Source organism: Euleptes europaea, chromosome 6 (genome assembly GCF_029931775.1).
Source record: "Euleptes europaea isolate rEulEur1 chromosome 6, rEulEur1.hap1, whole genome shotgun sequence".
In the NCBI taxonomy this organism is placed as follows: domain Eukaryota; kingdom Metazoa; phylum Chordata; class Lepidosauria; order Squamata; family Sphaerodactylidae; genus Euleptes; species Euleptes europaea.
This window is the reverse complement of record NC_079317.1, coordinates 41,555,368-41,567,578: the sequence shown is the minus strand read 5'-3', so window position 1 is coordinate 41,567,578 and position 12,211 is coordinate 41,555,368. Positions and strand designations below refer to the sequence as shown.

Here is a 12,211-nt window from a genome sequence, read left to right as displayed (position 1 = left end):
GAGTCACAGCTCACTTCTTCAGATATAGCTAGAATGAGTCCATCTATCCTTAAGTGGAAAAGAGTGAATTAGACACCCAATGGCAATAGCATGTAAATGTCAAAAGCAAGTGAATGACATTAGCAGGCGTGATTGGATTGGGTGTGATATGCAGAGGAATCATAGGTGTGGAGAAATCAGCATTCATGCTCAAGACTGTGCATTCTCCTGGATTGAATCTGGGATTCCTGTCTCATTACCAATGCTGATTTCTCCACGTGTACTACCCCTCTGCTCCTGATAATTCTTTTATTGCTTTGATGTTCTTAGCTGTGTGTCTGCACTGGTTAATGATTATGTGAGCTACCTCAAATATAGTTTATGCAGAAAGCTCTTTCACAAGCAAGCTATGCTTATAAATCTTTAGTCTGAGATCCACATCAGCTGAGAAATGCATATCAAAATGATGAATCTAGATCTATGATACACATATATAACGTTTAGATTACGTTAATAATGTTAACATTTGTAAAACCCACTTAAGTGATCTGGAGAGCCCTTTCTTACAGTGGATGGATTGACAAGGACTGAAAGTCATAGGTTATTTTAAGATCTAGGACCAGGATTACATTAACAATAAAATCCTATGCAGAATTACTCCAGTGTAAGCCCACTGATTGGAGTAACTCTATACAGAATCACACTGGTTAATTTTTATGTGGAGTAACGGAGGACACATAAGCCAAAGATACATTTATATTTTTTGCCATCAAGTTGCAAACCCTGTAGGGTTTTCAAGACAAGAGATGTTCAGAGGTTGGTTGCCATTGCCTGCCTCTGCATAACAACCCTGGAATTCCTTGGTGGTCTCCCATCCAAATAATGACCAGGGCCAACCCTGCTTAGCTTCCAGTGTCTGAATAGATCAGCCTAGCCTGAGCTATCCAGGTCAGGGCCTCATTTTTATGCTCTACCATATATTCCTTAGTTATATGTTAACCGTACCCTGAAGCCTTACCAGGTATCAATACAGATTAAACATGTACCTTTACAAGGCCTAAAGGTGTCAAGTGATGCAACTCTGGACCTCACTGTACCCATCCTCTAGAATGTAGAACAGCAGAAAAGGAAATTAGGCTGCATCCTCTTTGACACGATTCTGGATCTTTTAAAAGGCGCAGTGTCTCTTTGTTGACATTTGGCAACCTATTCATAAAAGTGTGACATATGCATTATGTCAACATATGTACAACAGTCGTTTAGGGTTTCCTGTAAGCCAATAGCAAGACTGAAATGAGAGTTGGAGTAAGTACAGCAAAACAATGTTTTCCAAGTGTTTATAACTGATCTGTATCCAAGGTTTACACGAACTGAGCAAGGTTGCAGAAGCCATTTTTAACACCTTCCCCGGCAGCCTCTTGCACCGCCACTCCCCCCTCCCAAGAGTTGATATGACGTAGTATTGGAAACTGGCACTAAAAATTGTTTCTGTGAACATCTAATTTGGAATCTAAATCTAATAAAGGCACCTCTTGTATTCTACATTAAAAAACTTCCTTGATTGCTAACAAGCTATAGTATGCTGGATTTACAGTTTGATTTTAACGGTGTTGGGGAGTACTTGTGATTCTTCTGTTTATGACCTTTAAAAGAAACTACCGGTCAGTCACATTTCTCAACTATAATGCATCCATTCCCTCATCAACAACAACAGGTTTTTTAAACATGTACCTGGAGTAACAGTCGTTTCTCCACAACAAAGGAGTCAGTTTGGGGCATATCTCTAACAGATGCTATGCATAAGCTAGCAGATAAATATAGTCATAACAGTGGCTGGTAGTTTTTTTAAAAAAAAACTAAACAAAAAGGAGAAGTAATCTGAATATCCTAACTAATTCCCCTTACATTTTTATGGTGAGAAATGCAGTAAACTAAAACTTTTAAAGACTTGTTGAGACAGCAAGTAAATGATTTGCTTGGGATACATGTATCTGTGGTGGACAAATATCACCACACTATAAACATGACATGCAAATATTCTTGATTGTTAGTAATTTTCTAGAGCTAACAACATGCTAACCAAATCTCAAATGGGCCAATTGAATGAAAAGGGCAATTTTATAAAATGAACTGAATTGTAATTCGAAATGAAGTTTCACAGGAAATAGCTGACTCTTAAGAAGTGGTGCTCTATCCCATTACTGAATTTGAGACAAACTTCTTTAAAATATTGTATTCCTGCTGGACAAAACCCATGAAAAATCAATACATGGGCCTTTGGATTGCAGCACTGGAAGGCATAATTTACCAAAAATTATTAAATGCAGAATCTCCCTTGAACTGGTGGTGACTGCATAGATTTCTTTTAAAGAATTTGGTAAAGAGTACATTACGAACTGGTCTGGAATTTATTAATTAATGCTAACATGCAACTGGCAAAGAACTGGACATTTAATACACTCTAGAGCAAACTGACCGACCCATAAAGGTATGAGAAATAATGCATAACAATCACCTGAGGTAACTCAGACATGCCTGACATAATTTTTAAAAAGCTGACATTTGGACATGATTTTGTATTTTATAGGAGGGTTTTGGAAGGAGGATTGTGCAGTGCAATATCAAGCTAACAAAACAAAAGAAGTGAGAGCACTATTCAGCATCCTAAAATGGCAGAAAAACTGGTAAAAAGTTAACGAGACTGATTCTGTACGCTGCAAACATTTTAATGATTATTGTTGAGCATACACATTGGAAATCTTTTTTAAACTTCAAACTGCAACAAGTTAAATAAATGTTTTTTTTAATATACAAAGAAAGTACAACCCAAAGTAAAACTTGCTTTGAAGTGTGCCTTGCACCAGGGACCAGTGTCTCTTAAAAGCTTTATTGTTGAGCTGCGCGCACACCACACACTCTCACACACACGCACACATGTAAGGATTTGACCTTTGTAGCAGGGCATTGAGAAATCAAAATGTATTCCCACTGGATATAATAATAATAAAAGGTTGTGCATGATTATATGCAGCCCTCCCCCCCTCCCCAAAACTACATACTCCAATAGTGCAGGCACCATTAAAGGAAGAAAAGAAAGCGTGAGATGCCCAATGACTCTAAGTTTTAAAGAAGCAGATTTCTGACCGGTTAGCTTAAAGCCAGCAAACAGGGATCAGTGATGGCAATTGTAGTGTACTGGGTATCAAACGCTAAACTTTACACAAATACACTGTTAAAAATCTTCTATCAGCGAACACTGAAAAATCTGCAGATCTGCTCTTTGGAACAGTCAATCATTTGCTTCAGCTCCTGATCGCGCAAGCCCTTGAAGCAACCCACAGTGTTCTCACCTCTTCTTTTTTTCTTGCTGACTGTATAATTCATTGGGATTTGTTTTGTCATTAGCAGCTAACAAATTATTCCACGTGTTTTCAAAGCCTCATGGATGGGGGGGAAAGGCAAGTCTCAATCAGAGCACACAGCGTGGAGATTGTATTTTCTGCACATAAAACACAAGAGGCTTCACTAGTTATCAACTCAAAACCAGGTTGTGATATTCCAAGTTGCATATCAACTCAGTTGAGATGGAAGCCTTTCTCCATGGTAGCAGCTAGCAAGCGTTCTCGCATAATCTCTTCAGAAGAATACTCAGGCAACTTAAGGTAATGCACACAGGTATTCACAGATGGGTAACTTGCGTCTGTAGCATCAACCTGAAAAAAAAAATCCACAAGGTACTTCTTTAAAAGAACAGGGAGTATGCAACATGCTTCCATTACACTCAGATATTTTGAAGCACCGTTTCAAAAGAAAAACCCTATAAAGTTGTCACTAGTTGGTAGTTATCTACGTGCAACCTATTCTGATGGACAAGATTCCATCATGCACATAGTAAGGGTATCCAGGCCAAACTATTAATAAGAACAGGATCTGTGGAGATTGTTGCCAAAGGCCAAGTCCCCTTGCAGAATAAAAACAGTCTTCTGGATCAGCACTGAGTGAACAGAAAACTTGTTGCACAAGCAAGTCCTGATGACAATACAATTTTGCAGACTCTACCTGACCAAAGAGCTTTGACTGCAAGTTCTTGGAGTGCCCATACCTTGCGTACAACAGTAAGACGGGGGTGAAGGTTAGCCAGGCCTCCAGGGGGAAGTGTTGAACACCCAGTTGTGAACTGCAGGAATGCTTTTCTTTCATCCGAAGACATACCACACAAAACTCTTACAAATCGCAGGAATCCAGGGCTAAAATGCAAAACAGCCGAATATTACACCCATTCAGATGTTTACTCTTTATACTGCATAATCAAATTAGTTCTGAACTATTCTATGAGCAAGTCATTGATTACTTTTTAATTGGTAAAAGGAATGCAACAGTTCTGAGCACTACAGTGGTTATTCACCCGTCCACTCCTCATTATGCTGGACTGTGGTGTCTAATAAATTGCAGCCACCTGCTTCACAAACTGTACAGCCCAATTACTACAGCAAGCAGTTGATGTTTTGTCACAAGTGGTCCATAATGAACAGAGAATTGAACAAATGGCTTTAATACATAATATCCCAAGATTGTTGACTTCAACAAAAGGTACCATTCAGACCTAAAAGTACTAATGTATCATATTTTTTTTTGCTTAGATAGAACATCTTTGCCAAGTCTTACGTGGCAAAATTGTTATGTAAACAAACCACTTCTCCAATCTGCCTCTAATACTGGAATGAAAGAAGTTTATTTACTTCCTGGTTTGCAAAATCAAAGTCAACCAGCTCCTCTTCCATGTTCCAAAACAGCCTATGAAAAGAAAGGGCTGGTTTCTACTTAGGCCCAAATGTAACACCAGGATTCAGTTCAACTGAAGGCTAGTCCACACTGTGCTATGGTGCGTTTATTCTAAATGGGGCACACCAAGGAAGCAAATCTTGGTCTTACAACTCCCATCTCACTGCACTCAGAACACGGTGTGACCTGAGGCCTAAGTATGTACATTAATACTCCTGTGTGATCTGTCTTTGTTACCATTTGGGTCCCAAAGAAAAGATGATTGTATACTCAACTAGGAATCAGTCCAACAGAAGAGCCACTTAAGGTGGAACAAGTCTCTTTAGGACGGAGGAAGTTCCTCTAGCCCAGGGACAGGATTCTGCCACTGTTTAGTTCAGAAATCTGAAGCAATCCAAGTAACACGGCCCAATAAAAGAAAGCAGTTTCAACTGCTTTGTTTTACAGTCTATGGAACAAACTACAAATACTCTGATTTCCAAGTCCTTCATGTTTTTCTACAAGATCTTAGCTGGAGAAGAAACTCTAAGCCATTTGTTTACTGCTATTACAAATAGTGACCAAACTCAGTAATTTTTAAATTCACCATACAACAGTAATTTTTAAGTTCACCATACATGGGCCATTGTTCTTTTATAGCAGAAAACGTTGAACAGCTTCCTCAAAGAAGATACTATACTGAGTCTGTCAACTAGCTGCTTCATGGTGCTCTACTATACTGAGTCTGTCAACTAGCTGCTTCATGGTGCTCCTTCATACCTTCATTTTGTCACTGTGGCAGATGTGGAAAAATCTGCTCACAGGAAGTCTTTGGCCTGGGTGGCTTAATAATGAAGACTGGGAGTTCATAATATAAATATCTGACCATACATGTTGATGTGCAAGTATTAACCAAATGGGAAATTACAACTGCCTGTCACTGGGAAGACAGTGTCACGTGCAACATTTAAAAGGGAAATGACGCTGAAGTGAAGGACCATTGATGGGGGGGGGGAGATTTGTGGTCTGTTATTTAATTTTTTGTTTTAAACTGAAAATGTTTTTAACTATATTTTTAACTATTATTGTAAGCCACCTTGAACCACGAGGAAAGGTGGCATATAAATGTTTTAATAAATAAATGACCTTACTTGTGTTGACATAATCTACAATGACAAATCTTCCTTAATCTACTTAACACCAACAATTGTTTCCCTATCCTCCTATTTGTTTAGAAAGCAGCAGTCCCATCAGATACCTGCTCGCTTTGAATTATGGCAATTTTATCAGATATGATTGCATCAGATACACTTCGTCCATGTATTTTTCAAACAATGTACCCTTTCAGTGTTGACTATCCACCATTTTGTAAGGCCATGTAATGGATACAGTAAAGGTATAACACAGCAGATCTTTATCTATTAGAAATATGGTACAATTAAGTACCTGTCTCGAGTGTAGCCAAGTTTAGGTTCTGTATAATTGATGATATCTTCAGCTGCCCAGGATGGTGACTGATTCCCACAAAGAATCATCTGAACTTCTTCATGGCTGAAGGAACTCAGCTTTTCCATTGGAAAGACTCTGTTGAAGCCATCTTGAGATCATAAAAAAATAAGTCATAACACAAATTAGTTGAGAACAGTTACACTGGAAAATTATTACTAGAAAGGCCTATTCGATCTTAACAGCAACTTCCCTATATCATCCTCTAGATGGAGAAGTCATCTAAAGTAGTGGTTATGCCTTCTGATTTCAGACATGCTATGTTTGATTTCTGTTTGATGCAATATATGCAGCATAGAGGGAAAAGCTCCCCATAGTTAAAGAGGAATGAGTGAATTCACTTGGGAGCCAGCATGATGTGCTGTATCGTGCTGGAATTAAGATTAGGGAATGAAAATTATTGTTCCGTTGTTAAACAAACTGTGGGCATTCAGCAAGTCTCCACCTCTCATGCTAACCTAATTCACTAATCTGACGCAGTGACAAAATGGAACCACACTACTCAAGGCTTATTAGAAGAAGAATGGAATACAAATAGGAGTAAATGAATTCTGGGGTTAAAAATAAATCCAATGCATCACAGCTAGAAGAGCACACAATAGAGTTGGGCAGGCTAATCATTAAGGTAGAAAGGAGCTATATTATGTAGTTTCCCTCATGCATCCTCTCCTAGTAGACAGCTGAAAGTTACGGGCTACATTAAAGAAGGCTTAACCCTAGGAAAACACTTGCCTTCTCCCAATCTGTAAACGTCCTACTTTCTGCAGGACTTCTGAGAAAAGTATGTGAAAAGGCATGTCATATCATCACCCTATAGTTACCTAAGAATCTTGGTTGGAAGATCTGGATCCCCAAGGCTTTCATGCCTCTATGCTTCCAGTTCTAATCCAGTATCCTAACACAGCCCTCTGCTCCAGAAAAGTAAAACTGTTTATCCTTCCTATGTTCTTTTTGCTATGTACATCCTCAAAGTACATTCAATAGATATCTAGGATGCACTCCTCGCAGTCTCTGATGCCTTGATCAACAATTTGGGGGAGGAAGGTTGATTAGGGAAAGGTTGTTGTCAGATCAAGTCTCTTAGGAACATTCCCAAAGAACCATGCTGTCAAGTCCAGCTACCGCTCTCATCTCCCCATAATTTCAGAGATGGGAATCAGAGAAATAGGTGAACGCAGCAAGGAGGAGAGCTCCCCAACCTCTCAGTTTGTATTGCCCCACTTGTTACACTCTCCTGAGCTACTGCAGAAAGCACAAAGGCAGGAAGGTTTCATTTTTAATTAAGTGACCAGTGTTTCCTTGACATCAGAAAACTATGTCTCACCCCAAACCAAAATCTTTCGGCTACCTACCTCTAAAGGCATCCATTTGCTTCCGTAAGCCAGTGTGCATGCAGAAGTCAAACATCAGGTCCACATACTCCTCTGCGTTATCCATAGATATAAACTACAACAAAACATATTTAAGTAGTCAGAGTGTGTTCACATTACAGCACAGAAGAATTTGGAAAGGGAAATGAAATTACATTTTAAAATGAGAGTGAAATAGTATTTCTATACCTCATCTTCACCTCCGGGCTTGAGATCCACTGCTGTAAAACCATACACTCTGGATGAAGGGCAAAACTGGAAATTCAGGCTGCAAGGAGAGAGAAGGTATTAATGGGGGGGGGGGGGAAACATAAGCGCTCTGCACATACTTTTACAGAAGACAGATTAAAAAGCACACAACTTAGCTTTAAAACCAGCTTGCAATTTAATTGCTAGAATGAAAGGAGGGGACACTGAACAGACCTTGATTGTGTTGGCATGTCTTCAGAGATTTAGCCATAAATTCAAACTTTTTAATATGTCACTTTTCTACTGTCTGAATTATTTTGTTAAAATCTCAAAGTCACTAGTATAGAAAGCAATGCAACAGACTTTAACCTAAGGCCATACCTACAACACTAACTTCAAAGACTGTCACAAACAATCAGTTAATTGTCATTATATTTCGAAGTACCACAGTTCCCATATCACAACGCTGATTAGCAGTAGCCCAAAGGTGACTAATTCACTGGGTTGGATCCTATCGCCCTGCTCAGATAAGCAAGCTAAGGAGATTTCCTTCAGTGACAGAGGCTGTTCCTCCAAAGGAAAGCTCTTCTCATAGCTTGAGTGGTGTGGTGGGATACAACACAGTGGCAGTGATTTCAGAATGACCTTTTATTTTCTACCATACCATCCAATGTCTAAAACTGCACAAAATCTGAAAGGAAACTATATCCAGGGTGATTCTTGAACAGATTTTTTTAAAATTCAGATTACTCTTAATTTGATACAACAAGTATTATTAAAATTAGTGACTGTGCCTGATGCAGAAGCTTGCATCTTGGGAGACATTTTTGAATGAAGTTCACTTCGACAGTTTATGTGGCCTACAAGCCAACGGCAAAAAGTGCTTAGGTTTTGTCACTGCATCTCTACCTTGTGGGCATCTCTGCAAACAGCACTGCGCAAAGCACAGCCATGCATATTGAGAACATCAGAAAGCTGCAGTTCAAGATCAAACTGTAGCATTACTGGTCAAACTGAATTGTTATGAACAGGAAATGTCGTCAAATCTAGTACTGTGGATTTACATTTCCCTAGTTGATCTCATCATTTTCAAAATGTGCATGCTAATTTCCTATCCCATAAGATCATCATGCAGGTAATACCAACAAAGTGACATTATTACCCTAAATCTTCTATACTCAGTGGAGGTCCAGATCCTGATGGGTTCTTCATCATCAGTTCCTGCAATTTGGTATTTTTTTCATCTTCCGAAAGTCCTTTGTTGCTTAGTATTTGACGTCTCTTAATTGCAAGATCTTTAATTTCTTTTAAAAATCTTGCTCTGTGAGGGTTTACTAATTCAAAGTCCTCCCAGGTTAAAATCCCATTAAACCATGCTGGGGGTTTAGGTTTTGGTGGATCGAGAATAAACTCAGATTTGGAATCTTCTTCAAAACTCCCTACTGAAAGAGAGTCATGCCCCTCTTCCGTTGAAGCCTCCGACTGACTTTCAGTGCAGTGCAAATCTCTGTCACCTCGTGACTCATAAATCAATTTACTCATATTGCTTTTAATGTCCCCCATGCACATGAGTTTAAAGAAAGGCTTAGAAATGGGCAAGTCCACCAGTCTGTTGTCCTGGATGCATTTGGCTAAGAAAATCCCCAGGAAGTGGAAGAGTTTTGTTATTCTTTCAAGTTCATCACTATCCTGTGGGAATGGTGCTGTGAAAAGTCCACAAGACCGCTGTACATAGTATCCAGGTGGTTTCAATCCACCGCCAATGTCAACCTATTTAAACAAAAATAATAGAAGTAGTAGTTAGATGTGCTAGATTTTTTCAAGAGAGATAACAGCAGCAATTATCTTGGCGTTTAAACTGAATGCCAACATGAATTATACCTGACGTGACTCGTCATCTGGAAAATCATCATCACACAGCCATGCTCCCAGATATGTTCTTTGGAATTCTGCTGCAACTAGTGCATAGAACTCCAAGGTGGGTCCCAATCCTGTTCCTTCTTCTCCCAAAAATTCAACCTGCAAGCAAGAGACCTGGTTTTTATGATCTGTGTAAAACATGGTAGAACCCACTGTAGAGTAGTTTCATAAGGTAGCTGTGTTGGTCTGCAGTAGAACAATTAGGCTGGAGTCCAGTAGCACCTTAGAGACCAACAAGATTTTCGAGGTATAACCTTTCGAGAGTCAAGGTGCTACTGGACTCATCTCTCAGCTACTGTAGAACAGCTACGTAAATAATAAACAGTTTAAAAATACTTGTGAATTTTTTTACCTCTAGAACTGACTTTCTGTCTGCATGAATCTGCATAACGTTTTCTGCCCACTCCATGAGCGATTCACCGCGGGGAACTTTCACTCTTTCATGTTTAAGGCGCCCAACTCTGAATTCTCCTGGATCATCTCTTCGCACTGTACTTGTAGTTCGTGTCCGCTCTACAGTAGCCTCACGTCGATTCTGTAGCCACACTATTGCTCTGGTAACAACAGATACATTGCTTCAAAACTCTCAACTCAGGATACTGATTTGATTAAACCTTTATCAGGTGAACTTCTGCTTGCACAATGCTTTAATCAATCAACTTTTAAGAGACAAGTTGCCAGAGCTTACAACAGAAGTTGGTCTAATTAAAAAAAACCAACAACCAACTTTATGGCTCTTTGCTCAGGACCAATGCAACAACCACCACAAATTCTGCAAGTACTGATATTGTTGTTACATGTACAAATCACAGCATTTAATCTTAGCTGTTCTGAGCTTATGTTTTTCATTACTTTGATCCATCGAATTTATCAAAATATCCTAGATACATAGAGTGGTTGTTGCCCTCTCATGTTTATATACAGCTTTGTGTCTGCCACTTCTGGAAAATGTGGAGCAGAATCAGACAACCTTTGTAAGGCATACTATTTCCACAAATCTCAACACTTTCATAAATGTATATTATTTAATCGATCTAACACTCCTTCATTCCACATGTTTTGGCAAAAGATATTTGCATTTCTATATATTTCCCTTAACCCAGTTCCGCATAGAATTAACAAACCACTATCCATTAGTTTTTCCATGCCGAGATAAATTTATATTATTAAACTTGTCAAGCTCCTTACCTTGAAGCGCCAAATGCAGTGCAAGTGAAATACAGCTGTCTAGTTTCAAATGGAATCAAGAAGGGGCACTTGCTAGTTATCTGTTCACACCAGTCAGGTAATGCTCCACTTGCCAGTGCCAATGGCTCCTATAATTGAATACACAAGCAATTTAAAGAATGAAGTCTGAGGAACAAAAGAACCTGATAGTTGTATTCTAAGCAAACTTCTGCAGATGCACCTCATGCAATCAACTCACATGTCCTTTAAAATACACAATGGGAACTGAACTGTCATAATTAAATAAAAAGCAGGTTCTACTTTAAGTGGCAAAGAGGCCTCAAACGTTGAACTGTAATTTTGTTCTTTTGCGTTAGCATGTTATCTACTTCAAAGAAATGCTAAAAAATAAAATCACGTTATTTTAAAAGGCAATTCTGATTTTAGGTTTTATGACTTTCCTTTCTCCCTTAGAAGCATTTTGATTCATAAATCTTGAGCAGCATAATTCTAAATCTACTGTTTAAGGGATATAAAGGTATTCGACACAGAGGTACTAGCCCAATCTGTTAGAAGAGGAATAATATAACTTGATCTTAGATCCTCATAAAAACGACATTCCAGGAGCATGTGTGCTAGAGAATCAACAGAACCAGAAGAACACAGACAGGTCCTTTCCGAATATGGTAAGTTCATTAATCTACCTTGCATAACCATAGAAAGGCTAGCATTTAATCTAGCAAGAAAAAAAGCTCTTAGAAAACGAGTTGTCAAGAAATAGGTATAAGAAGGCAAGCAACGTGGAGGAGGACTAGTTTTTATGACTTTCATCTCTATGACTTATTACCAAACAGGTTCATGTTTCAAAACTATCTGTTGAACTGTAGATCTAGTATGTTTCCACTTGGTTTTGCCCTCTTCCTCCCACCAGCCCCTTTCTGTTGCATGGCGATAAACTGTTTTTTGTTTGTTTGTTTTAATTTCCAAGGATGCACAGTGTGACATGATGACCTGGGTGAAAGAGGTAAACAGCTTTTGAAGTTTTGAAAGTTTGTGAAGTGGCACCTGGAACTTGGAAAAAATATACATTAAAGGCATTCAGAAAAAGCTTCGCAGTTTTCTTGAAACAAGACCACAGCAAGACAATCTCCAATAAATAAAGCTGAAAAGCTATTTTAAAATAATCATCTCTCAAGAATGAACTAGATAATTTACCTCAATCTGCTGCAGAATCTTTGTAGTGATTTTTTTGCTTGTGAATTCATCTGGTGGGAAACTAAACTGAAGCTGCTCGTCTCCTTCTGAAATTAACAACAGAA

The 12,211-nt window shown here is 38.8% G+C and overlaps 1 protein-coding gene across 1 annotated transcript in view; it reads right to left on the bottom strand.

Annotated features, from left to right (window-relative positions):
* Nucleotides 1–2,690: 2,690 nt before the first annotated feature.
* Nucleotides 2,691–12,211, bottom strand: part of HECTD1 (HECT domain E3 ubiquitin protein ligase 1) — a 53,297-nt gene continuing 43,776 nt past the window's right edge. Inside the window, exons 32-41 of the mRNA XM_056852115.1 lie at nt 12,108–12,193; nt 10,914–11,041; nt 10,078–10,279; nt 9,687–9,824; nt 8,968–9,575; nt 7,806–7,884; nt 7,599–7,692; nt 6,187–6,337; nt 4,082–4,226; nt 2,691–3,692 (exon numbers count right to left, since the gene is read on the bottom strand). Coding sequence (XP_056708093.1) covers nt 3,555–3,692; nt 4,082–4,226; nt 6,187–6,337; nt 7,599–7,692; nt 7,806–7,884; nt 8,968–9,575; nt 9,687–9,824; nt 10,078–10,279; nt 10,914–11,041; nt 12,108–12,193 — 1,769 coding nt within the window. The 3' untranslated portion in view covers nt 2,691–3,554. The remainder of the gene's footprint in view (nt 3,693–4,081; nt 4,227–6,186; nt 6,338–7,598; nt 7,693–7,805; nt 7,885–8,967; nt 9,576–9,686; nt 9,825–10,077; nt 10,280–10,913; nt 11,042–12,107; nt 12,194–12,211) is intronic.